General features: G+C 43.1%; 2 protein-coding genes and 1 long non-coding RNA gene across 7 annotated transcripts in view; 2 read left to right on the top strand and 1 right to left on the bottom strand.

Moving 5' to 3' along the window:
* Positions 1-1,093: 1,093 nt before the first annotated feature.
* LOC106610094 (zinc finger protein 184-like) lies at positions 1,094-24,701 on the top strand. 4 transcript variants are annotated; one of them, XM_045723181.1, is made up of 6 exons: positions 1,096-1,603; positions 1,963-2,090; positions 6,442-6,618; positions 15,045-15,156; positions 16,246-16,373; positions 23,920-24,701. In XM_045723181.1, exons 1-6 carry the CDS (start codon positions 1,321-1,323, stop codon positions 24,088-24,090), a joined length of 999 nt encoding a protein of 332 aa, XP_045579137.1. In that variant the 5' UTR covers positions 1,096-1,320; the 3' UTR covers positions 24,091-24,701. The 4 variants fall into 4 exon arrangements, with proteins under 4 accessions (XP_045579136.1, XP_014064732.1, XP_045579137.1 ...); XM_045723180.1 differs by lacking the exon at positions 23,920-24,701 and having other exon boundaries at positions 1,094-1,603; positions 16,246-17,376; XM_014209257.2 differs by lacking the exons at positions 15,045-15,156; positions 16,246-16,373; positions 23,920-24,701 and having other exon boundaries at positions 1,094-1,603; positions 6,442-7,974.
* On the bottom strand, positions 24,047-27,670 carry LOC106610151 (uncharacterized). Its single transcript, XR_001329853.2, has 3 exons — positions 27,401-27,670; positions 26,172-26,294; positions 24,047-24,229 (listed from the first exon to the last, which is right to left on the bottom strand). It is a non-coding gene; the product is annotated as an uncharacterized lncRNA (long non-coding RNA).
* The window catches only part of LOC106610081 (zinc finger and SCAN domain-containing protein 2), a 482,712-nt gene continuing 482,223 nt past the window's right edge, over positions 27,270-27,758 (top strand). Inside the window, exon 1 of one of the 2 annotated variants that reach the window (XM_045723152.1) lies at positions 27,270-27,758. In XM_045723152.1, coding sequence (XP_045579108.1) covers positions 27,476-27,758 — 283 coding nt within the window. In that variant the 5' untranslated portion in view covers positions 27,270-27,475. The other variant, XM_045723155.1, reaches the window with a different exon arrangement.

Genomic DNA, 27,758 nt, shown 5'->3' with positions numbered 1-27,758 from the left:
GCTGGTGACTGGGTTCATAGAAAGCCTGGACCTGGGTCTAGCCTTCCTCAGTTACATCATGGTTACCCCACAAATACAGACATGGTCACGATGGGGGTTCACCATGAGAGGTACCTAGCCTATAAAAAAATAAAGGAGAGCCGCACACTCTAGGAGCTCAGATGCAAAAATATTTATGTCCAACGTTTTGACAGACAAGCTGTCTTCATCAGGGTATCTAGCCTATAACACAGCACACAATCCCAACAACACCCAAACAATGGCTAGAGGTCAAGGAGGGAGCTCAAAGACTAACCACCTGAGGGTTGTGGCTCCTGCTTCTACTGCCTCTGTCATTGGGTCACAATGTGGGAGGCTGAGCATTAGGACTGACGCTGACAAGCCGTACGCCTTCCCTACATGTGGGAAGTGTTTCGCTGAGGTGAACTATGTGAAGGAGCACCAGACCGTTCACACCAAGGAGAGGCCCTTCAAGTGTAAACTATGTTACAAGAGCCGTTCTGCAACGTAGAACTGCCTCTGACATTGGTGGTTAGACTCAGGTGGTAAGTCTTTGAGCTCCCTCCTGGACCTCTAGCCATTGTTTGGGTGTTGTTGGGATTGTGTGCTGTGTTATGGGCTTTAAAAGGGTATTAAAAATGAGATATAATTTATATTCATGCTCCACAAGGTGAGGTAAGATTAGAGCAATTATGATAGATGTTCGGCAGAAGAGGTGGGACTCAGAACCCAAGGGCCAGCATTTATATGCCCACCAAAGAAAGGTCGGTGGACCAAGATTCATGGGTCTGATTATGAAGGAAGAGATGGTGGTTGCGTTTAGGACATTGTACATCGAACTCGTCGTTATGTCTGGTTGGCAAGCATGCAAATGGTTTGTGTACAGAGTGTATGGTTGATGAAGCAGTGATGCATGTGTTGATGGATTGTTGTAAGTACAGGGCTCTTTTTATTTTCTTAGTAGTACAGGATTAGATAGGAGGGTTTAGTTTCTCTTAATGTTTGGTTCTTTATTCATTTAGTCTATTCATTTAGCTGTGCTTGACTACACACTCCAGTACAGTAGAGGCGGCATGCACCTCTAACGTTTGAGGACTGCCATAATATTATAGAAGAAGTAAACGGAAGTCAAGTGACCAAAAACAAATTCCACGTTAGCGTTATTGTTTAGACGTTTATTAACACTCTTGACTAAAAAAAAATACTAATTGAACTACACCGCATTACTTACATACCTCAGGTAGTGTTTTATTCGCGTTGGAGATGGGACTTGGTTGATAGATGTTATCTAGGTAACGCTAGCTAGCTGCTTAGCTAACAATGGCTAACTGTATGGTTTTTCACACACAAATAGCCTCCGTCATGGAGGTGCTAGCTAATGCAGCCGTGGCAGAAATCTGTAAACTCGTAGACGACGACTATGCAGTGTTTCGTTTGGAAATAACTCAAAGCCAGAAAGAAAACAGGGCATTGCGGAGGAAACTACAGCTACTGGAACTGAAGGTATCACGGGAGCGCGCAGAGAGGACAATACGAGAGCGCGTCCTCACTAGTCGTCCCAGTAGTGTCAAAGTCGTCGACCGATACAGAGGAATGGCAAGAGGTACATTTAGCAGAAGGCTGAGGCTGCTCCGCCTGTCGACGTTCATATCTCAGTGCCTGTCGCCCCGTTCCCTTCTGCACGTGTGTTAACCAGAATTGGGTCTTGTTAAGCAGGATAGTAACACTTGCGCGAAGACACTATCATATTCTAATCAGATTCTTGATTTACTGCATTTCCTATTATCTACTCAATGAAAACAATGTGATGCATGTTACATAATAATACATCTATCAATAAATAGTATATCAAGAATTAGATTAATTATCTTACATCCTTGTAAATTCTAGACCGTGATAAATATACCGTTGAGCATTGACAGTAGCTAACCTACGCCTATTTTCTCCCAATCTCACACTCAGGTGGACATCTCACTGGAGGCCACAGAAGCTTTGTGAAGGCAGCGGGACAAAATACATGGAGCGATGGCCAACCAATCACTGTTGATGAGGGGAGTGGAACCTCAATTCAGAACATTATTGTGATAGAGGTCAGTGTAATAGAGAGCAATATTAAAGGCTTTTTTTGTAGGCACTAACGGAGGCTAACTCCGCCATGGCTCGTTGGCCAAAGCTTATGGGGAATTCTTTTTATTTTTTTGTATAAATGCCGAAAATAAGGTCTGGTAGCCTTTATCATGTACAGTCGTGGCCAAAAGTTGAGAATGACACAAATATTAATTTTCACAAAGTTTGCTGCTTCAGTGTCTTTAGATATTTTTGTCAGATGTTACTATGGAATACTGAAGTATAATTACAAGCATTTCATAAGTGTCAAAGGCTTTTATTGACAATTACATGAAGTTGATACAAAGAGTCAATATTTGCAGTGTTGACCCTTCTTTTTCAAGACCTCTGCAATCCAACCTGGCATGCCGTCAATTAACTTCTGGGCCACATCCTGACTGATGGCAGCCCATTCTTACATAATCAATGCTTGGAGTTTGTCATAATTTGTGGGGTTTTGTTTGTCCACCCGCCTCTTGAGGATTGACCACAAGTTCTCAATGGGATTAGCGTCTGGGGAGTTTCCTGGCCATGGACCCAAAATATCGATGTTTTGTTCCCCGAGCCACTTAGTTTTCACTTTTGCCTTATGACAAGGTGCTCCATCATGCTGGAAAAGGCATTGTTTGTCACCAAACTGTTCCTGGATGGTTGGGAGAAGTTGCTCTCGGAGGATGTGTTGGTACCATTCTTTATTCATGGCTGTGTTCTTAGGCAAAATTGTGAGTGAGCCCCACTCCCTTGGCTGAGAAGCAACCCCACACATGAATGGTCTCAGGATGCTTCACTGATGGCATGACACAGGACTGATGGTAGCACTCACCTTGTCTTCTCCGGACAAGCTTTTTTCCAGATGCCCCAAACAATCAGAAAGGGGATTCATCAGAGAAAATGACTTTACCCCAGTCCTCAGTAGTCCAATCCCTGTACCTTTTGCAGAATATCAGTCTGTCCCTGATGCTTTTCCTGAAGAGAAATGGCTTCTTTGCTGCCCTTCTTGACACCAGGCCATCCTCCAAAAGTCTTCGCCTCACTGTGCGTGCAGATGCACTCACACCTGCCTGCTGCCATTCCTGAGCAAGCTCTGTACTGGTGGTGCCCCGATCCCGCAGCTGAATCAACTTTAGGAGACGGTCCTGGCGCTTGCTGGACTTTCTTGGGCGCCCTGAAGCCTTCTTCACAACAATTGAACCGCTCTCCTTGAAGTTCTTGATTATCCGATAAATGGTTGATTTAGGTGCAATCTTACTGGCAGTAATATCCTTGCCTGTGAAGCCCTTTATGTGCAAAGCAATGATGACGGCACGTGTTTTCTTGCAGGTAACAATGGCTGACAGAGGAAGAACAATGATTCCAAGCACCACCCCCCTTTTGAAGCTTCCAGTCTGTTGTTCGATCTCAATCAGCATGACAGAGTGATCTCCAGCCTTGTCCTCGTCAACACTCACACCTGTTTTAACGAGAGAATCACTGACATGATGTCAGCTGGTCCTTTTGTGGCAGGGCTGAAATGCAGTGGAAATGTTTTTTGGGGATTCATTTAATTTGCATGGCAAAAAGGGACTTTGCAATTCATCTGATCAATCTTCATAACATTCTGGAGTATATGCAAATTGCCATCATACAAACTGAGGCAGCAGACTTTGTGAAAATTAATAATTGTGTCATTCTCAACTTTTGGCCACGACTGTAGAGTGGCTGGGGTTAAGAGCTGATCCAGGGGACTGGCCCATAAGAACACAATATAGTAGTTTGATTTAAACGGTTACATGCTTTGCAAGAAGAACAATTTCCCAAATAATATTTTTCATGACTCATCTGAAATCAGGCTACCTGGTGCGATTCTGTGCATTTATCAAAACCCCCAATCAAAAGAAACATTCTACCACAGCATCCATGTTATTTTGGGTAAGCCAATTTGATTCTGAGTTCGAACATATAAAGTTTGTATGTGAAAACTATTTCTAAAATGCATACTTTTCAGTTTTTCCGAACTCACTATACTCGTACATAAGCATAGAGTGAGACTTGCGCTGCTGGTGCTGGCACATGCGTAGATCAAATACACCGCTGCAGTCGCAGAATGTGACGACAGAAATTAACCATATTATACAATCTGGCCAGGTTGATATCAAGATTTTGGTCAAATGTAGGTCTGTTTTTGAGTTGCATTCTAAAAATTCAGCCGCACAAATGTACGTAGAGCTACGTAGAAAGCTAAAAAAGCTAACTAGAATGTTGGCGTACTGTAGCTAAGACTAGTTTACGTAGTCGGCGTAGAGATGTGTAAAAACAAAAAAAAAAGTCGGACTTATGTTGTAGTTAAATTTTTATGACCGTTAGGGACTCGTTAGCAATTTACATATTTTTAGCACATAAAGGCTTCATAATATCAGTCAGTTAACATTACATTTATCTCATAGAACAAAACCTATAAGAGCTCCGAAGCCTTGTGTTAACCTCAGGTCTTACTTTTGGCGTATACCCCAAACCTGATGATTTCCCCCCAGATGAATGCCCAACGAACCAGAGGTAGAAAATGCTAATTCATTTCATTTTTTTGGTCTACAAGCTGGCGAACTCAATAGTATTGCATAAAAAACGCATTCTCTTCAGTGACTTGTTAATCTTTTTAACTGATGCGAAGTGAGATTTCACTTGGAACTAACTTCAACTATAAACCATGTTTACTCTCTCCCCCTTACGTTCATGTAGGCTATTTTTGCTTTGATTTCATCAGAAGCTCTATTATCCCATGTGTGCTGTTATTCATTCATCTGTCTTGGATGCGGTCTCTCACGATCTGCAAATGGGAGTTGCGGTTGTTTTTTTTCCAGTGGAGAAAAAACAAATGCTATTTGTTGATTATTAGGAGTACAGTAATATTTCTGGAAAGCTCATTCTCCCTTTTTTAAGGAAACCAGTGTTATTTACCCCCTTGACAGTTATGATGGGGAGATAATCAGCGCGGGAAACTGTTTAACCTGTAGCCAAGGCTTTATAGTATATGGTTAAGTATGGCTGGCATTGGTTACAATATGCCACAATGTCAATGTTGCCAGCTAAGGTATAAGAGGGGATAGTAGACCTAGATGTACAAGGTTATCTGAATGTGCACATGATGGAAGTTAGACGTCGCCTAAATATTCATTATTTAATAGAAAATAATGCACTGACTTACTTGACTAAAATGGCTGTGAATAAGGAAGTGGAAGCTATTATGTGCATGATGGAAAATAAGTTAGAGGTTTGTATGAACTGCTCAGTAATACAAAATAACTACAATGATTAAAATGATTGTGACTATAACTAGACTGAAATTGTCCAGAGTTGTAGTCAACTGATAATAACTAAAACTAAGAAGGATGAAATTCTTAAAATTGGTATTTTAGTCATAAAAACTCAATCTAAAATGGGTGACAAAATTAACACTGCATCCATCGATCTCTGTGCTCCCCAAAGAGTCATCCTCCAGGCAAGTAGGTTAGCCTAGATGTTTGACGAAATCACAATTTCAGTAGTTCATCAAAGTAGATAAGCCATACTTTTAAGACTGCTAAATAAAAATGTTCAATCAATTAATGTATTGTCATGTAGAGATACCTGAGCAACTGCATTCTCTCTCATGTCTCTCTATCGCACTTCCTCTCCATGTCTGTCTGCCAGCCCCACTGGCAAGAACCAATGAGAACAGGCAGATGAAGATGCAATTGATTCTGGTCATTGTAGTTAATTACCACATTTTCTGTGCTTAACTATGATGAGTTGGGCAACATATCCCAAAGAGAGATCTCTCAAGAAAAACGGCACAAACGGCGCCTTGAGAGCAACAACAAACCAACATCAAACTAAATGGAATTCAAATAATTGAGTCCATCAATTAGTTATTTAAAAACCAACATTTCGGTAAATAACTCAGCATCACAACAAGCTCTTATTTAATCTGAATAAATGATGACCAAACTACTGAGATTTACCAATTAGAAACAATTTGAATATCAAACTCACAAAAATGATAATTATACAATTACTAATTGTGATGGTAATTGTGATTGTAGCCATTTGGAGAAACAGGGGGGAAAAAATAATTATGACGGTGATACCACCACACAAAATATAATTGAAAAGCCCAGAATGTCCTCTCAAAGGTACAACAGGACCTGACACAGGCATGTATGGCCTTAATTAGAGATACGGATCAAAAAGGAATGTCCATTAGAGAGGGCAAATGAATTGCTGAGTCTCAGGAGGATAGGGGAGCTTGTGAGACTTCTCTACGACGTTGTTATCCAATTCAAGTCATGTACCAATAATAAGCTCCTCTCTTCTTGTCAGTCTGTAGATGCAGATGCTGCAGGGCCCGGAGGATCGCCTCTGGTCAAGCAGGAAAAGTCTGAAGGAGAGGAGGACACACGGCACAACAGAGAAATCCAAACTGGAGTGCCCCCTATAGCCACGGAGGACAACACCACCGCTCCAGCGCAGCCCAGGACCCAACGCAGCATCACGGAGGTCAGTGGAACGCCGAACGCCGTCCTCAAGTCAGAGACAGACACAAAGACTTTAACTGTAACACACAGGCTCTTACACACAGGATTTGACCACAGATCAGACCACGAGAGACTGGGGCTGGGGAGAATGGGCTGTCCTCCTGCTCCCAGCTCAGAGTACTTACCAGTATTTCACCAGACCCAGAGGACGGTTCATTCCCGTGGAGATGGTGAAGGTGACACATTAGACACGGGCAGTGATGATCTGTCTTCCTCTTACGCTACAGAGATGGAACCTGGCAACATATCCTTGGGTTTAGAGACACAGACTGATCTGTCTAGAGGGGACTGGAACCAGTACAGTAGTAGTGTATACTCTGAAGGGTGCCTAGATAAGAAAGGGGAGGGTCTGGTCGTAGATGTGAAAGTGGAGGGCGATGTTCCTCCCACATGGAATGCAGATAGTCACCTAGGAGATGGACACTCACAGGGCAGAGAATTCTTAGATTACAGGGGAAGCTTGGAGACAAATCCAAATGTCGCAACCCACTCCCCTTTACACGCGTTCAGGGATCGCGACCCAGTGTCCACGTCGATGGGGCTTTCTGATTCACATGGCCCCGTCCTTTTCGATCAGGTATTGAACTCAAACGACCAAAGGGCAAAGGCTCAGGGAGGAGGAGAAACATCAGGCAATAGTAAAGAGAAACGGTTCCTCTGCATGTTCTGTAACAAAGGCTTCAGCTGCCCCCAGAAGGTGGAGAGGCACCAGAGGATCCACACAGGTGAGAAACCCTACAGCTGCCCTCAGTGTGAGAAAAAGTTTTCCCGCCAGGACCACTTGAAGTTGCACCAGAAGGTCCACACAGGGGAGAAACCCTATAGCTGCCCCCAGTGTCACATGCGCTTTACCCAGGCTGGCAACCTGAAGATGCACCTGAAGGTCCACACAGGAGAGAGGCCATTCGCCTGTATGCACTGCGGGAAGAAGTTCTCAGAGAGGAGATACCTCAGGATACACCAGCAGAAAAACCATTCCACTCTAACATAGAAAGTAACCATTCCACTCGATAGCTTCTGGCATTTAGATCAAACCCTGCATTAAAGACAAAGATTAATTTACATTGTTGTCAACAGAAATTATGCATTTGGAATAATCAGAGTAACATATTTCAGTGTTGAATATTCCTGGGTAGAATATTGCATCCAGACATTGTGATATACACTGAATGTATAAAACATTAGGAACACCTTCTCTTTCTATGACAGACTGACCAGGTGAATCCAGGTGAAAGCCATGATCCCTTATTGATGTCACCTGTTAAATCAACTTCAGTCTGTAAATGAAGGGGAGGCGGCAGGTTAAAGAAGGATTTTAAAGCCTTGAGACAATTGAGACATGGATAGTGTATGTGTGCCATTTAGAGGGTGACTGGGCAAGACAGACTAAAGTGCCTTTGAATGGGGTACGGTAGTAGGTGCCAGGCGTACTGGTTTGAGTGTGTCAAGAACTGCAATGCTGCGGGGTGTTTCACTCAACATTTTCCTGTGTGTATCAAGAATGGTCCACCACCCAAAGGACATCCAGCCAACTTGACACAACTTTGGAAGCATTGGAGTCAACATGGGCCAGTATCTCTGTGGAACGCTTTCGACATCTTGTTGAGTCCATGTCCTGACGAATTGAGGCTGTTCTGAGGGCAAAAGGGGGTGCAACCCAGTATTAGGAAGGTGTTCCTTATGTTTTGTACACTCAGTGTATAAGGCACATCCACACCTGAAAAGTCTCTTTCATATTGTGTTTATACTGTGTAGGATATATGATGTTCACAAATTAACCCAGAACACTTTTAATGAGAAAATGAATAGTTTATCAAGTTCATGCAGATTTCTTTGATGTGTATGTGTGGTTTTCATATGGTATATTTAACACGTGTTTATGTTTAAAGAAGTGTGCACTGTTCCGAAGTCATTTCAATGCACTTTTATGACTTTATGGCTTATTTGAGCTCTGCTAGCATTGCCATTGAGGAACTGAAGCAAGCACACTTGCAGTTTTTTGTTTGGAACACAGCCCTGCGTCCCCAACATCACACAATTGGAGACCTTGGGACTATAAAGGTTCTCACATTTTGGTCAAAAATGTGTTATTCACAGTTGCTCTTCAGGTGGTCCTTCACATGTGTGATGTCAGATTTGTGATAAAGACAATTTACGATGATAAAAGAAAAAGTGATATCTACGCAAACATCTTTGAATCACACAATGATGTGCTGTCAATAAAACATGATTGTATGTATGATGATTCACTTATTGAGTCATGAAAGACACCACAAAACAGTTCTGGGATTTATGAAAAATAATCCAAACATTTTGCAGATAGAACCTTATAGGGCCAAGTCCTTGATTATTCATATCATAGGTTCTGGGCCTCTTTTTCAATTACTTACTTAGGCTTTTTCAGAAGAATGGCCATAATTGAAGCTGTTTACAAATAAATACAGGTGCCTTAGAGCATGTTTAACTTCGGGATCGGTGTCCCGTCTACGGGACGATTGAGCTGACGTAAGCTCATGAGATTAGCATGAGATTGTAAGTAACAAGAACATTTCCCCAGGACATAGACATATCTGATATTGTCAGAAAGCTTAAATTCTTGTTAATCTAACTGCATTGTCCAATTCAGAAGTAGCTATTACAGTGAAAGAATTCCATGCTATTGTTTGAGAGTGCACAATTTTGAACAAACTTATTAATTAACAAATTAGGCACATTTGGGCAGACTTGATACAACATTTTGAACAGAAGTGCAATGTTTCATTGGATCAGTCTAAACCTTTGCACATACACTTCTGCAATCTAGTGGCCAAAATCTAAATTGCACCTGGGCTTGACAAATACATTATGGCCTTTGTCTTGCATTTCAAAGATGATGGTACAAAAAAAATACAAAATAACGTTGTTTTTATTTGTATTTTCTTTTACCAGATCTATTGTGTTATATTCCTTTAACATTTCCACAAACTTCAAAGTGTTTCCTTCCAAATGGTACCAAGAATATGCATATCCTTGCTTCAGGCAGTTAGATTTGGGTATGTCATTTTAGGTGAAAATTGAAGGGAAAAAAAGGGTGGATCTTTAAGATGTTGTTAAGGCCCATTAGAGAGGCATTGCTGTTTTTCAATACGAAAACCTCCATGGAAGGGGTATTTCATAAAAACTGCAAAGTTACGTAATGTATTGGTAACTAGCAAGTAGTTTGACTGTGGGTGTCAGAGACCCAGAAAACATATCAGTTTCTCATCCAGAGCTAAGCTTTAGCTGTTGCTCGTTCTCCATAGGATATGGTGTATTTGTCACTTTAGTAAACTATCGCTTTAACCAAATGTGTGATGAACATGAATTCATATATTGATGTGATTAGAAAGAAGGAAGGATATTCTCTTTATTTAGTCTTTTCAATTGAAATAATTGTAACATGCTATGCCTGATAGAACCGTCTGGCTGAACCCAGATTGACCTTTCAGAGCCATAAGGTTCTATCTGTGAATGAATCCCCCTCCCCAAAAAACTAATTTGCAAATGTCTCAAGATTTTTATACCCTGCACTTCAGGTACCTTTTTAAAGTGAGGACATTATTGGGCTATGAAAGAAGAATTCATTACAAAACAGTTCTGAGATCTGGGATGAGAACTTTGATGCTCAAAATCTCAGAACTATGCTTTGCGCAGATAGAACTTTAAACTCCCAAGGTCACGAATTACTGTTGCTGTTTACGTAATCTCACATTTTTCCATTATAAATCACAATCTGGGTCAGGTGGGCATCATTTGACAGTTTATTCTATTGTCAACATGACTAGCTAATACAGTGGTAGGCTTTCAAAAGGGACTTCAGACAGACTGTAATTTTGGTGCACATAGAATGGAGTCATGAGTGTATTCAAGTGCGTGTTCCCCGGCTAATGTTCTTCAGGACAACCCAGGGTATAACGCATGTCATCTTGTAACTGTGGATCAAACATAGCGATCACAAACGTTGATACTGTAAATTACGTTTTCAAATATGGAAATGTGAAGTGCACATTTGAACTCACAGGTGTGTGGTTTGCGTGTATGACATCAGTGGTAGTTATAATCCTCAACGTCTCATCTTTCTGAACACATTGACTCAATTTCCAGCATTCCCCTCACTCAGACAACAACAAATGTGCTAAAGTAGCCCAATTAACAGGAGGGATGGGGACATCTTGTTGCACAGTGCTCAAGTTTATAACGGATGTCAGTCAAATCTCATACAGTGATGGAAAGCCGAGCTCTGACGTCATGTATAGCATGTTACTGTACAGCCACTGCATTCCAATTTAGGCCCTTATCAATGACAAAGTCTTGTATTTTCAACCCATACACGGAATGACGGGCTGTGAGTGGAAAGGGTTAATAAACACAAAATGGGACTTTTCATTCTAAGACTTTCATTGAGACTCTCTTTAGTATACATCACATCTGATCTCACCCTATTCTGCAAACACCTGACAGCGCTTTATAACCAATATACACTTACTAAGTATACCTACACATACCCACACGCTAACAAACACCTACTGTACACATCAAAATAGTTTAGTCAGGTTTGTCTTTTTTTTATTATTTTTTTTTTTTACTTATCATAGCTGACTTGTTTTTACCCACATCATATTTATGTACACCATGAAGGGTTTAACAATTTTTTATTTATTTATTTTTTATTTCTCCTTTATTTAACCAGGTAGGCAAGTTGAGAACAAGTTCTCATTTACAATTGCGACCTGGCCAAGATAAAGCAAGCAGTTTGACACATACAACAACACAGAGTTACACATGGAGTAAAACAAACATACAGTCAATAATATAGTAGAAAAACAAGTCTATATACAAAGTGAGCAAATGAGGTGAGATAAGGGAGGTAAAGGCAAAAAAGGCCATGGTGGCGAAGTAAATACAATATAGCAAGTAAAACACTGGAATGGTAGATTTGCAGTGGAAGAAAGTGCAAAGTAGAAATAGAAATAATGGGGTGCAAAGGAGCAAAATAAATAAATACAGTAGGGGAAGAGGTAGTTGTTTGGGATAAATTATAGATGGGCTATGTACAGGTGCAGTAATCTGTGAGCTGCTCTGACAGCTGGTGCTTAAAGCTAGTGAGGGAGATGTGTTTCCAGTTTTAGAGATTTTTGAAGTTCGTTCCAGTCATTGGCAGCAGAGAACTGGAAGGAGAGGCGGCCGAAGGAGGAATTGGCTTTGGGGGTGACCAGAGAGATATACCTGCTGGGGCGCGTGCTACAGGTGGGTGCTGCTATGGTGACCAGTGAGCTGAGATAAGGGGGAACTTTACCTAGCAGGGTCTTGTAGATGACCTGGAGCCAGTGGGTTTGGCGACGAGTATGAAGCGAGGGCCAGCCAACGAGAGCGTACAGGTCGCAGTGGTGGGTAGTATATGGGGCTTTGGTGACAAAACGGATGGCACTGTGATAGACTGCATCCAGTTTGTTGAGTAGGGTATTGGAGGCTATTTTGTAAATGACATCGCCGAAGTCAAGGATCGGTAGGATGGTCAGTTTTACGAGGGTATGTTTGGCAGCATGAGTGAAAGATGCTTTGTTGCGAAGTAGGAAGCCAATTCTAGATTTAACTTTGGATTGGAGACGTGAGTCTGGAAGGAGTGAATTAAGTCATTCTGTCATTCTGTAACTACAGTGGGGATGGGTAAACACACCATGTTGAAAGTCCATGCCTTTCAATCATCAAACCATCAATGCTGCATTATGTACATTTTTGGGCGACCCCCAGCAAATCACATAGAAATGAGTTATAGATCTGTAATTCTTATTTAAAACAAGTCTAAGAAGCGGTAGATCTGTTCTATGTGCGCTATTTCTATGCTTAGCGTTCTTAAGTTTAGTTTTTGCGTCTTTAACTTTCGGTTTTGTACACCAGCTGAAAATACTTTTTGGTTATTGACAAGATATTTCCCAGCGGTTTAGATGGTACAATGATTCTCTACATTTAGATAGGGTTGGGCGGTATCCAGATTTTCATAGTGTCCTTCTCTCAACCCAGGAAACAACCAAAAAAAGCCCATTGGGTGTCTATTACCAGAATGCTCACAAAATTGTCACAATTAATAGCGAATTTCCATCGAGGCTGATAGCTAAATATGCTAACAAGCGCAAACGAAAATAAACGAATTGCAAATCAAATCAAATTTATTTATATAGCCCTTCGTACATCAGCTGATATCTCAAAGTGCTGTACAGAAACCCAGCCTAAAACCCCAAACAGCAAGCAATGCATGTGAAAGAAGCACGGTGGCTAGGAAAAACTCCCTAGGAAAAACTCCCTAGAAAGGCCAAAAACCTAGGAAGAAACCTAGAGAGGAACCAGGCTATGAGGGGTGACCAGTCCTCTTCTGGCTGTGCCGGGTGGATATTATAACAGAACATGGTCAAGATGTTAAAATGTTCATAAATGACCAGCATGGTCAAATAATAATAATCATAGTAGTTGTCGAGGGTGCAACAAGCACGTCCGGTGAACAGGTCAGGGTTCCATAGCCGCAGGCAGAACAGTTGAAACTGGAGCTGCAGCACGGCCAGGTGGACTGGGGACAGCAAGGAGTCATCATGCCAGGTAGTCCTGAGGCATGGTCCTAGGGCTCAGGTCCTCCGAGAGAAAGAAAGAAAGAGAGAGAGAGAATTAGAGAGAGCATATTTAAATTCACACAGGGGGGCGCCAACCCAGACAGGAAGACCACGTCAGTGACTCAGCCCACTCAAGTGACGCACCCTCCCATGGACGGCATGGAAGAACACCAGTACGCCAGTGACTCAGCCCCTGTAATAGGGTTAGAGGCAGAGAATCCCAGTGGAGAGAGGGGAACCGGCAAGGCAGAGACAGCAAGGGATCCACCTTCTAAAGTTAAACATATATAGGTAGGAGCTACCGAATGGAATATTTGGTGAGTTTGGACATTTACAAGCAAATGTGAATGAGAGACATTGTGCAAATGAACGAAGTTTTGATACATGCAGTACTGGCCCTCAAGCAGCATGTCTACAACTGTGTGTGTGTGGAGTCTGTAGTCGCTTGGGCAACGGTACTGCCTGCTATGAGAAGAGAAAAATGCAAGGAAATCAAGATAAGTGGCAGCTGTACAAATAACTAATCCAAATGACGTTGACTTCTCAAACACGACAGAAAGCTAACACAATATGATGCCCCACCACCTTGTTAAAACAGACACTGCCTTAGCAAGTTAAACTAGGGGTCGTGTTAACGCATAATTCAATGTTTTTTTTACGCAGGAAAAAAATAACGCATAATAATTATCTTGCTGCGTTTTGGTAAACGCAGATCTAAAATGCTTCTTATTGTAATTTGTGCTTGGCATCAGAGCAATGTTGTTCTTCAGTTGCAACTCCTCTTGAACTGAGAATTCACGAACAGGCAGACAGTACTCAGTCTGATGTGTAGCTTTTTTCTACGGTACATTTCTTGGTGTAGCCAGCCTATTTTCGATGGTAAAATGCTAGATTCACTTTAAGCAAACTATTAGGACATGTAGATGGCGTTGTGTAGGCGAGCGGTTTGCTGATGTCAACGTTCTGAACGGAGTGCCTCATGATGGCGATGGGGTTATGGTATGGGCAGGCATAAGCTACATACAATGAACACAATTGCATTTTATCAATGGCAGTTTGAATGCACAGAGATACCGTGACGAGATCCTGAGGCCCATTGTCGTGCCATTCATCCGCCTCCATCACCTCATGTTTCAGAATGATAATGCACGGCCCCATGTCTCAAGGATCTGTACACAGTTCCTGTTCTTTCCCAGTTCTTCCATGGCCTGCATACTCACCAGACATGTCACCCATTGAGCATGTTTGTGATACTCTGGATCGACGTGTATGAAAGTGTGTTCCAGTTCCCGCCAATATCCAGAAACTTTGCACAGCCATTGAAGAGTGGGACAACATTCCATAGGCCACAATCAACAGCCTGATCAACTCTATGTGAAAGAGATGTCGCGCTGCACGAGGCAAATGGTGGTCACACCAGATACTGACTGGTTTTCTTATCCATGCCCCCACTTGTTTTTAAGGTATCTGTGACCAACATATGCATATCTGTATTCCCAGTCATGTGAAATCCATAGATTAGGGCTGAATGAATTTATTTCAATTGACTGATTTCCTTATGAACTGTAACAATGTAAAATCTTTGAAATTGCTCCATGTAGTGTTTTTATATTTTTGTTCAGTGTACATTTGTATAGTATCAAATCAACTAGCATGTTTGTATAGCACTCATAGCAATCCCTCATTGCCCAATCAGAAGATGCCCCATAGCAGGGTGCTCATATCAGATTTCCTGATCCAACATCCTCTCACTCTGTATCTCTTACAGTCAGTAGACATGGAGGATGGGAAGCCTGATCTGCTGCTGGTCAAAGAGGAGACAATAGAAGACGGATCAGAGAGCATTGATCTGCTGAGTGGTGTAAAGATGGGGGAGCAAGGTAAGGGCGAAATACATATAGCCTACATACAGTAATAGATCTTCAATGGGAATAGTGATGCACCTGGCTATTATTTTCATTTATTTTTTCTTGATTCATAAAATGAAGTTAATACCACATGTTTACATACAAAAACACACATTATAATGTATGAACATGACCAGGGCCTGATTTCCCTATAGCGATGGAACTTAGGCTTACAAGTTTTTTTTTACAGATGCATCTTTTTTACAATGTCCTAAAATGTAACATGCGTTTCCCAAAACCCCATGCAGAGAGAACGTTCGCTAAGTGCGAACGCATGTGTTGATACTGATAGGATCGAAAGAAAGGCAGCGCTGCTGTCGGATCAGCGTTCTCCCTTTCCAATCTTACCTTAACATTTGAATTATTCCACAATACTGACGACGGATCAGCTCCTAGAGATAGCGTCACCTATGGCTACAAATATTGAGGTGGCTTATTCTAATGCTTTCCCTATAATAATGTACTAGATCAAGATTTGGAACATTGTTGCGCACATGTTACACATCATGAAATATATTGAGGCACAAATTACAGACAGTAGCATACAAATAGCTAAATAAAACTCAATTGAATTAACATTCAAAATACAGGTCTCTGTAGCCTATAGGCCTACTGTATTTCTTTTAATACAGTCATCTGGGTTTTCATTTGAAGCATCTTTATATCCTTCGCTTGTTATGCAAAGAAATGAGCAACTTTGTATTTGTAGTTTTGTAGTCACTGTCACATTCGTTCTGAAGTTATCGGCTGTCACAGAAAGACCGATAAACATCTTGATTCTGTGTATAAAGTGATGTGGATGGGCAAAAAAGCATCTAACGACGTACTTCACTGTTCTACAAGTGGTCTGAGGCAGTCGTTAAATAACGAGCGTTTTCAAGAGCAACTTTAGTAATGATGGTTTTGGGAAACAGATTAACGATGCTCATACGAAGGTTCTAACGATGAACATAGCTTTAAGATGCTTTTGGGAAACCGGGCCCAGGTAACTAACAAAAAAAAACCTCTACATGTAAAGTTCTCTGACATGTTTTTATGTCATTTTCTAAACACTTCCTACAGGTGGTTGGCTGGAGGATAACAGAGAAGATTGGTCGGCCATCTTGGATTCCCAGACCCAGACGGGTGCAGCCAAGGGCCCAGTGGACAACATCATTGAGCAGGGCAGGACCAGAGGCGACATAGTGGAGGTCAGTGGATGGGACAGCATCTTCAACTCTGGACTGGGGAACAACACTGTTTACCACAACCAGAAACAGACAGTCGAACACAAAACAACAACCGAACATAGTTTCCATGACAACAGACTGGCTGAGACCAGGGCGAGGCGTAGATTTTGTCTGCGGGGACGGGGAGATGTCGGTATGCAGCGAGAGAGAACAGTCACAGACTCCGCAAGTGATGCTCCGTCCTGCTCCTATAGTTGTGATTCAGAGAGACTGATGGAGCCTCAGGTTAACCCCTTAACAGGTGCTGCCTTCAGCCTGCCTTCTATAGGATCTATCAACTGGAACATGGACCCTGTGACAACACAGGCACTCCCTGGCCTTCATCCTCCTCACACTCTCCTTATGTTAAACCAGACCTCGGACAATGCCAAAACACTAAATGGCTACACAAGCCCATTGACAAATGATGGTAATAGAGACAGAATCAGTAAAGGTGTCAGCACCAAAGAGAAGCGCTTCCCGTCTTCGTTCTGTGGGAAAGTCTTCAGTTTCCCCGAACAGGGGGAGCTCCACCAGAGGATGCACACAGGGGGGAAACCTTTCGGCTGCCACCTGTGCCGGGTCAGTTTTTCAGACTCATCCAACCTGAAGAGGCACCTGAGGGTCCACACAGGGGAGAAACCGTACAGCTGCCCCCACTGTGAGAAGAGGTTCTCCCGCCAGCACAATATGAAGATGCACCTGAAGGTCCACACAAGATAGATGTCGTTCGCCTGCACCTACTGCAGGAAGAGGTTCTCAGAGAGGAGCTACCTGAGGACACAACAGAAAATGCACACAGCGCATGTATAGTAATATGTACAGTGCCTTCAGAAGGTTTTCACACCCCTTGATTTTTCCACATTTTGTTGTTACAACCTGAATTTAAAATGTATTACATTTAGATTTTTTGGTCACAATATCCCATAATTTCAAAGTGTAATTATGTTTTTAGAAATGTTTACAAATTAATAAAAAATGAAAAGCTGAAATGTCTTGAGTAAGTATTCAACCCCTTTGTTATGGCAAGCCTAAATAAGGTTAGGAGTAAACATGTGCTTAACAAGTCTCGTAAGTTTCATGGACTCACTCTGTGTGCAGTGATAGTGTTTAACATACATTTTTTCTGACCAACTCATCTCTGTACCCCACACATACAATTATCTTTAAGGTCCTTCAATCGAGCAATGAATTTCAAACAGATTCAACCACAAAGACCAGGGAGGTTTTCCAATGCTTCGCAAAGAAAGGGGTAGATGGGTACAAATAAAATAATCTGACATTGAATATCTCTTTGAGCATGGTGAAGTTACGAATTACACTTTGAATGATGTATCAATACACCCAGTCACTACAAAGATACAGGCGTCCTTCCTAACTCAGTTTCCGGAGAGGAAGTAAACCACTCTGGGATTTCACCATGAGGCCAATGGTGACTTTAAAATTGTTAGTTTAAAAGTTCTTATGGGTACCTGGGACGGTAGCGTCCCACCTGGCCAACATCCAGTGAAATTGCAGAGCGCGAAATTCAAAAATACTCAATTCAAATATTTAACATTCTTGAAAATATGTGTTATACATCAAAATAAATCTTAACGTCTTGTTAATCCAGCCGCCGTGTCAGATTTCAAAAAGGCTTTACGACGAAATCTTATTTCAACCAGGCAGGTGCGACACAAAAGTCAGAAATGGCGATATAAAAAATGCCTTACGTTTGATGATCTTCGTATGGTTTCACTCACAAGACTCCCAGTTACACAAATGTTTGTTTTGTTTGATAAAGTCCCTCTTTATATCCAAAAAACTCATTTTTGTTGGCACGTTTTGTTCAGTAATCCAATGGCTCAAAGGCAGTCACAACAGGCAGACGAAAAATCCAATTAGTATCCGTAAAGTTCGTAGAAACATGTCAAACGATGTTTATAATCAATCCTCGGGTTGATTTTATCCTTAATAATCAATAATATTTCAACCGGACAATAGCGTTGTCAATATAAAATAAAAACAAGAAAGGCACGCTCTCGGTCATGCGCAGGAAACAGGTCTGGCGACTTCCCAGGGTCCACTCACTCAAAGTGGTCTTACTCCCTCATTTTTCAGAATACAAGCCTAAAACAATTTCTAAAGACTGTTGACATCTAGTGGAAGCCATAGGAAGTGCAATTTGAGTCCTAAGTCAATGGATACTGTAATGGCATTCAATAGAAAACTACAAACATAAAAAAATCCCACTTCCTGGATGGATTTCTCTCCGGTTTTCGCCTGCCATATACATTTACATTTACGTCATTTAGCAGACGCTCTTATCCAGAGCGACTTACAAATTGGTGCATTCACCTTATGATATCCAGTGGAACAACCACTTTACAATAGTACATCTATATCCTTTTTTTTGGGGGGGGTAGAAGGATTACTTTATCCTATCCCAGGTATTCCTTAAAGAGGTGGGGTTTTAGGTGTCTCCGGAAGGTGGTGATTGACTCCGCTGTCCTGGCGTCGTGAGGGAGCTTGTTCCACCATTGGGGTGCCAGAGCAGCGAACAGTTTTGACTGGGCTGAGCGGAAACTGTGCTTCCGCAGAGGTAGGGAGGCGAGCAGGCCAGAGGTGGATGAACGCAGTGCCCTTCTTTGGGTGTATGGACTGATCAGAGCCTGAAGGTACGGAGGTGCCGTTCCCCTCACAGCTCCGTAGGCAAGCACCATGGTCTTGTAGCAGATGCGAGCTTCAACTGGAAGCCAGTGGAGTGTGCGGAGGAGCGGGGTGACGTGCGAGAACTTGGGAAGGTTTTACACCAGACAGGCTGCGGCGTTCTGGATGAGTTGTAAGGGTTTAATGGCACAGGCAGGGAGCCCCGCCAGCAGCGAGTTGCAGTAATCCAGACGGGAGATGACAAGTGCCTGGATTAGGACCTGCGCCGCTTCCTATGTAAGGCAGGGTCGTACTCTGCGAATGTTGTAGAACATGAACCTACAGGATCGGGTCACCGCCTTGATGTTAGCGGAGAACGACAGGGTGTTGTCCAGGGTCACGCCAAGGCTCTTAGCACTCTGAGAGGAGGACACAATGGAGTTGTCAACCGTGATGGCGAGATCATGGAACGGGCAGTCCTTCCCCGGGAGGAAGAGCAGCTCCGTCTTGCTGAGGTTCAGCTTGAGGTGGTGATCTGTCATCCACACTGATATATCTGCCAGACATGCAGAGATGCGATTCGCCACCTGGTTATCAGAAGGGGGAAAGGAGAAGATTAATTGTGTGTCGTCTGCGTAGCAATGATAGGAGAGACCATGTGAGGATATGACAGAGCCAAGTGACTTGGTGTATAGCGAGAATAGGAGAGGGCCTAGAACTGAGCCCTGGGGGACACCAGTGGTGAGAGCACGTGGTGCGGAGATGGATTCTCGCCACGCCACCTGGTAGGAGCGACCTGTCAGGTAGGACGCAATCCAAGAATGAGCCGCGCCGGAGGTGCCCAACTCGGAGAGGGTGGAGAGGAGGATCTGATGGTTCACAGTATCAAAGGCAGCAGATAGGTCTAGAAGGATGAGAGCAGAGGAGAGAGAGTTAGCTTTAGCAGTGCGGAGAGCCTCCGTGACACAGAGAAGAGCGGTCTCAGTTGAATGGCCAGTCTTGAAACCTGACTGATTTGGATCAAGAAGGTCATTCTGAGAGAGATAGCAAGAGAGCTGGCCAAGGACGGCACGCTCAAGCGTTTTGGAGAGAAAAGAAAGAAGGGATACTGGTCTGTAGTTGTTGACATCGGAGGGATCGAGTGTAGGTTTTTTGAGAAGGGGTGCAACTCTCGCTCTCTTGAAGACGGAAGGGACGTAGCCAGCGGTCAAGGATGAGTTGATGAGCGAGGTGAGGTAGGGGAGAAGGTCTCCGGAAATGGTCTGGAGAAGAGAGGAGGGGATAGGGTCAAGTGGGCAGGTTGTTGGGCGGCCGGCCGTCACAAGTCGCAAGATTTCATCTGGAGAGAGAGGGGAGAAAGAAGTCAAAGCATAGGGTAGGGCAACGTGAGCAGGACCAGCGGTATCGTTTGACTTAACAAACGAGGATCGAATGTCGTCAACCTCTTTTCAAAATGGTTGACGAAGTCATCCGCAGAGAGGGAGGAGGGTGGGAGGGGGAGGAGGATTCAGGAGGGAGGAGAAGGTGACAAAGAGCTTCCTAGGGTTAGAGGCAGATGCTTGGAATTTAGAGTGGTAGAAAGTGGCTTTAGCAGCAGAAACAGAGGAAGAAAATGTAGAGAGGAGGGAGTGAAAAGATGCCAGGTCCGCAGGGAGGCTAGTTTTCCTCCATTTCCGCTCGGCTGCCCGGAGCCCTGTTCTGTGAGCTCGCAATGAGTCGTCAAGCCACGGAGCAGGAGGGGAGAACCGAGCCGGCCGGGAGGATAGGGGACATAGAGAGTCAAAGGATGCAGAAAGGGAGGAGAGGAGGGTTGAGGAAGCAGAATCAGGAGATTGGTTGGAGAAGGATTGAGCAGAGGGAAGAGATGATAGGATGGAAGAGGAGAGAGTAGCAGGAGAGAGAGAGCGAAGGTTGCGATGGCGCAATACCATCTGAGTAGGGGCAGAGTGAGTAGTGTTGGAGGAGAGCGAGAGGGAAAAGGATACAAGGTAGTGGTCAGAGACTTGGAGGGGAGTTGCTGTGAGATTAGTAGAAGAACAGCATCTAGTAAAGATGAGGTCAAGCGTATTGCCTGCCTTGTGAGTAGGGGGGGACGGTGAGAGGGTGAGGTCAAAAGAGGAGAGGAGTGGAAAGAAGGAGGCAGAGAGAAATGAGTCAAAGGTAGACGTAGGGAGGTTAAAGTCACCCAGAACTGTGAGGGGTGAGCCATCCTCAGGAAAGGAACTTATCAAGGCGTCAAGCTCATTGATGAACTCTCCAAGGGAACCTGGAGGGCGATAAATGATAAGGATGTTAAGCTTGAATGGGCTAGTGACTGTGACAGCATGGAATTCAAATGAGGAGATAGATGGGTCAGGGGAGAAAGAGAGAATGTCCTCTTGGGAGAGATGAGGATTCCAGTGCCACCACCCCGCTGACCAGATGCTCTCGGGGTATGCGAGAACACGTGGTCAGATGAGGAGAGAGCAGTAGGAGCAGCAGTGTTTTCTGTGGTAATCCATGTTTCCGTCAGTGCCAAGAAGTCGAGGGACTGGAGGGTAGCATAGGCTGAGATGAATTCTGCCTTGTTGGCTGCAGATCGGCAGTTCCAGAGGCTGCCGGAGACCTGGAACTCCACGTGGGTCGTGCGCGCTGGGACCACCAGGTTAGAGTGGCAGCGGCCACGCGGTGTGAAGCGTTTGTGTGGCCTGTGCAGAGAGGAGAGAACAGGGACAGGCAGACACATGGTTGACAGTCTACAGGAGAGGCTATGCTAATGCAAAGGAGATTGGAATGAACACTCAATGACACTCAAATATAACTTTCCAACTTCCACTTTAGAAATTATAATTGATGTAAACTACAGTGGTTCAATGTTACCAGGAATAGGCTGAAACTTAGTTTATTCAGCTAGATAACTTGGTACAGTATTCTTCCAGCTTCTTCCAGTGCACCGTGTCCTATGACGCCGTAGCTAACTAGCATGCTAGCATCCAATAACACATGGTTAGCACCAATACGTGGTTACAACAAACTACCAATGGATCATTCGTGTCCGTGTCTGGTACCTTTCATAACGCAGAAGTGATTAAACGTTGGCTAGCGAACACAGTCAGTCCTGCTAGCTACACAAGTGGACTACACATCTCGAATGTTCAGAAAGTTAAGCTTACGTTGCAAAAATCTTGTATCTGTTCTGTTATACTCACAGACATTATTTTAACAGTTTTGGAAACTTTAGAGTGTTTTCTATCCAAATCTACCAATTATATGCATATCCTAGCTTCTGGGCCTGAGTAGCAGGCAGTTTACTTTGGGCACGCTTTTCATCCGGCGGTGAAAATAGTGCCCCCTACCCTAGTGAGGTTAATGGTTGTGATGTGAGAAAACTGAGGATGGATCAACAACATTGTAGTTACTCCACAATACTAACCTAATTGACAGAGTTTTGGAAGCCTAAACATTCCAAAACATACATCCTGTTTGCAAAAAAATGGACAAAGCAATTCACTTTTTGTCTTGAAAATGAAGTGTTATGTTTGGGGCAAATCCAATAAAACACATTACTGAGTACCACTCTCTATATTTTCAAGCATAATGCTGGCTACATCATGTTATGGGTATGCTTGTAATTGTTAAGGACTGGGGAGTTTTTCAGGATAAAAAAAAGAAACAGAATGGAGCAAAGCACAAGTAAAATCCTAGAGGAAAACCTGTTTCAGTCTGCTTTCCACCAGACACTGAAAGATTAATTCACCTTTCAGCAGGACAATAACCTAAAACACAAGGCCAAATCTACACTGGAGTTGCTTACCAAGAAGAAAATGAATGTTCCTGAGTGGCCGAGTTACAGTTTTAACTTAAATCTGCTTAAATCCATGGCAAGACCTGAAAATGGTTGTCTAGCAATGATCAACAATCAATTTGACAGAGCTTGAAGAATTCTTTTAAAGAATAATTGGCAAATGTTGCACAATCCAGGTGTGGAAAGCTCTTAGAGACTTACCCAGAAAAACTCATAGCTGTTATCGCTGCCAAAAGTGATTCTAACATGTATTGACTCAGGGGGTTGAATACTTATATAATGTAGAAACAGTATATTAGTGTTTTCTAATCATTTACTTTTTTTTTACTGATGTTTGACAGTATTTATAGTAGATCATTGACAAAAAATTACAAATCCATTTTAATCCCACTTTCAAACACAACAATGTGGAAAAATTCAAGGTGTGTGAATACTTTCTGAAGGCACTGTAGTACTATTTAGTTAGTTTGTAGTTAATTCTGTTGGTTTAGGATGTAGTTGGGAACTGAGGAAAGAATGAGTATGATGAGGCAGAGTAGATGATATGGTGGTGATGGTGTCTGTAAAAAGGCTTCATTGATGAAAAGTGACAACCTGTCATGTTGTTTGATGTTGGTGTTTTATGAGGAAATTATAGTGCCTTAATTCATGTTTACTTGACATAAAGTAGTGAAGGTGTGTAATGTTGAATCTTTTCAAAAACTATTCTAAAATGTTTTTCATCAAAGTGAGATTTACCTAAAAGGTCAAGTGTTACCATACTGAGAAAAGTTACTACTTATGTATTGTTTTGTACAATAAAAGTACTGTACACCAGGTTACGTGAATGTATGACCATTTTGTTCAAATTAAATACAAAATTGTCTGTTCTGACTGACTTGATTATTTTTGTATCATTGCAGGTACTGAATTTCCCTTATCTCAGTCGAACCAAAACATACTTAATTCCTGAATCAACACATATGGATATTTTTATAATAAACACCAATGATTCCATATTGTTAGGAACTTTAATCACATTGTTAGAGATGGGCTTGACTGGTTAACATTTTATAATGTCATGTTCAGCAAAGACTTAGAAACCTTTATATGCTCTTCTGTACAATTTGTTTTTAGGGCAGTGACAGGATCTCTGAAGCGGCTGGTGACAAACCATGGCCCCGGATCAGGACCATGGATCAGGAGTCGTCGCTGTTCCTTCCCGACTCGGAACCAGGACCAAACTATGAGATACAGAGACTCTCCACCACCACCACACAGAACACAACCAGTGGACACGTAGACTGAACATCTTCAGTCTTGGTCATCATCAGAGGGACAGAGGCTCCAGTCAGGGATCCAGTCTGCAGCACAGACCCTTCTCTTCACAGTCTCAGTGCAGGGATGGAGCGGGGCCTGGGGCTGATAGAGATAGACCCTCCTGTTCCTATGATACAAACACCACAGTATCCATGATGAACAGAGCATGTCATCCTGGGAACCAGTGGCGAACCTTGAAGGCCTTCTAAGCCTTCAGAGAGGATATATAGATTGATTTGAATGGTTTTGTGAATAGGCTGCTTATTCTTTGACACTATTTGATGCTGTCTATCTGCCGTGTCTATGTGTTTGACCAAAACTGCGCTCTCTTTTAGCCATGGAGTGCGCATGTATTACGGTCGCTGTCCTTTCAGCACCACGAGCCTGTCACCTTTGATGTGTCACTGTTGTTGTCGCTGTTGGTGATGGTGTGATAGTGGTGTTAGGCTACAGTAGGTTGTGTAAACAGTGGTTTTTGTTTTGCTGGTTGCATTATTTTATGCTGTGTGTTACATTTGTGTCTGTGCTGGTTCTGTCTCTGTGTAAGCCCGAAGCGCAGCCAGGGCTGTTTGATTCATTCATAATGTCACCAAAATGCATTGCTCCTCCTTCGCTATAAATTGAATGGTCCGGCTACAGAAGATACAATGTAGGCTTATGGAAGGTTTTTGGTCCCTCTGAAGGCTTAGGTCCTACAGTAACAGTTCGCTAGAAATAGTCCCTCCTGTTCCTATGATACGAACATACAAACACCACAGTATCCATGATGAACAGAGCAGGTCACCCTGGGCTTCAGCCTTCACAGAGAGTGGTGGGGAACCCCCCTGGTGGGAGTCTAACAGGAAGTCTGTCTTCTCCTTCTCCAGGGTCTTGTCTAATGCCTGGTGACTGGGTTCATAGAAAGCCTGTACCTGGGTCTAGCCTTTCTCAGTTACCTCAGGGTTACCCCACCAATACAGATGGGTGTCACCACGAGAAGTGGTGAACACAGCACACAATCCAAACAATGGCTAGAGGAGGGAGCTCAAAGACTAACCACCTTAGTTAGGGTGTTGGCTCCTGTTTCTACCTCCTCTAGTGTCATTGGGTCACAAAGTGGGAGGGCGAGCGTTAGGACGGACGCAGACAAGCCGTACGACTGCCCCACGTGTGGAAAGCACTTTTCTAAGGCGAACTATGTGACGAAGCACCACACCATTCACATCAAGGAGAGGCCCTTCAAGTGTAAGCTGTGTTACAATAGCTTATCTTTCCTGAGTTACCTTATCAGACATATGAGTGTCCACAACAGGGAGAGATTGTGGCTTGAGATGTATGCAGGGGAACGATTCTTTAGCTGATTATCTTATTATCATCCTGTGAAGTGTCCTGGGGTAAGAGTTTTATTTATGTATTACTAAGTCCCTCAGTTGAGCATCTAGGTATGCGGTATGCTCACATTCTCACATGATACAGACTTGTATTTTGGTTCCTGGGACTGGAAGACTTCTCAGCGGAGGAGTTGCATCGAGTATTGCATCTATATCTATGCATCTATATCTCCTAAGAAGGGAGATATAGAGCTTTGAAGGACAGAATAATTGGGAGTATTGTAAATGTATTATTTTTAGTTGTGTGGATTAAGTTTGTCTACGCCACATATGAATTTACTATTTACATTGTTTTTTCAACCCCGTCCAGTTGGTGGCGGCAATACACCTTTTTGGGATGTAATCCGCCATAAAACCCACAGAAGAAGAACAAATTAAGATGGATGATGAGGAGGAAACCTGACTGACGACTGTGGCAAGTTTTGGGAGCATGGAGAGGCCAGAGATAAATTGGGATAAGGAACAGAAGGTGGGTATTGGACAAAGGCCATCAGTGTGTCTGCTGCAAGCAGTACAGCGGATTTAGGCGCGGCATGAGCGTGGTAAACGGAAAGACTTGGTCATGGATAGCAAAGAAGAAGTAGAAGAGCGAAGTGCAATGGGAAGATGTGTGTGGAGGAAGAATGGTTCCAAGTACAAACCGTATTCTGCTGTCTGATGGCTCAGGAATTTTATCTGACGAGTGTGAGGATGAATTACCTCTGGTGGCAGGTGTGGTGAAGACCTCCAAGTCCAAGCAAAGGATGATTTGGGTGCAGTGGGAGTGACATTTTTGGAGAAAGTGGATCCCTGCCTTTTGGCTGATTCATATGTAGTCTCGGGCTGGGTAGAAAATAAATTGGTGTTGGTAGCTCGAAATGGACTTGTGATGATTTTCTGTGTTTCTTCTGTCTGTGTTTCTTTGCGTTATGTGCCTAGGGAAAAGACCTGTGACTTGCCTTTGAAAGGAGTGATTACTGGGTTGCTGTTAAGTGTTGAGGTTGAGCAACTAAAATGGAATGTTCCCTGTGTCTGTGACGCTCGCCGTTTCGGTGCGAAGCAGACCCGGTGGCGAGCGTCGTGAAACTGATTAGAAAGTGTCTGTCCTTTTTGAGTTTTGAAGCAGTCTTTTCCTGATAGTCAGGTTGGGATATGTCAGTTATCCCGTGAGAGCTTTTGTGTCGAACCCACTAAGGTGTTTCAGAAGCCAAGCTTATGGTCATGTTGTAGGAGGGAGATTCCAAAATGTGAAAAGTGTGCAGGAGGGCATGGGACAAAGGAATGTGTAGTATAGGTGGAAAAAAACATTGTGTAAATTGTGGGGGTGCCCATGTTGCTGGGGATCAGAAGTGCCCGGTGCAAGAGACAGGTTGAGGTTGCCAGGGAGAGCAGAGCATAATGGGTCAAGGGCCTTGGCCAATAGAGTGATACGAATGTATGCTTCAGTAAGATTGGCTTCTTAGCATTCATTGCCATGGTTATTAACTGTACTGCAGAAATGGAATGTAAATCACAGAAAATATATGTTGTGGTGGCAGCTGCTACGATAAGTACTTGGATGTACCAGGTTTTACTGGAGAGGAGTTACAAGGTATGCTGAACGAAAGAGTCCCATCAACCCAAACAGTTAAAGTAGTGGAATTGGGTGGTGATGTTTATTTGTGTTATGAAATAGTGTTAGTTGGTGGTGTTTTTTTCTCCTCCTTTTTTGCCCGTTTTTTATTTTTTTATCGCAAAATGTAACGTCACAGATCACACAGTAGGTGGCGGCATGCACAAACAATGTGCGTACACCATGATACCAAAGAAGAAGTAGAAACGGAAGTGAACAGTAATTTTGCATTTTTTCCATTTCCACGTTAGCGTTTTTATTGTTGTAATTTAGACGTTTATTAACACCATGGAACTCAAAATATGACTCATTTAACTGTACAGCATTACATACTTACCACAGGTGGTCTTTAATTCACGTTGGAGACAGGACTTGGTTGATAGAGCTACGTAACGCTAGTTAGTTGCTAACAATGGCTAACTGTATGGTTTTCCACACTCAAATAGCCTCCATCATGGAGGTGCTAGCGAATGCAGCCGTGGCAGAGATCTGTAAACTCGTAGACGACGACTATGCAGTGTTTCGTTTGGAAATTTCCCAAAGCCAGAAAGAAAACAGGGGATTGCGGAGGAAACTACAACTAATGGACTTGAAGGTGGCACGGGAGCGCGCAGAGAGGACAATACGAGAGCGCGTCCCCGCCAGTCGTCCCAGTAGTGTCAAGGTCGTCGACCGATACAGAGGAATGGCAAGAG

Source organism: Salmo salar, chromosome ssa08, assembly GCF_905237065.1.
Source record: "Salmo salar chromosome ssa08, Ssal_v3.1, whole genome shotgun sequence".
NCBI lineage: Eukaryota > Metazoa > Chordata > Actinopteri > Salmoniformes > Salmonidae > Salmo > Salmo salar.
Note: the sequence above shows the minus strand (reverse complement) of the source record. Positions and strands in the feature narration are given on the sequence as shown.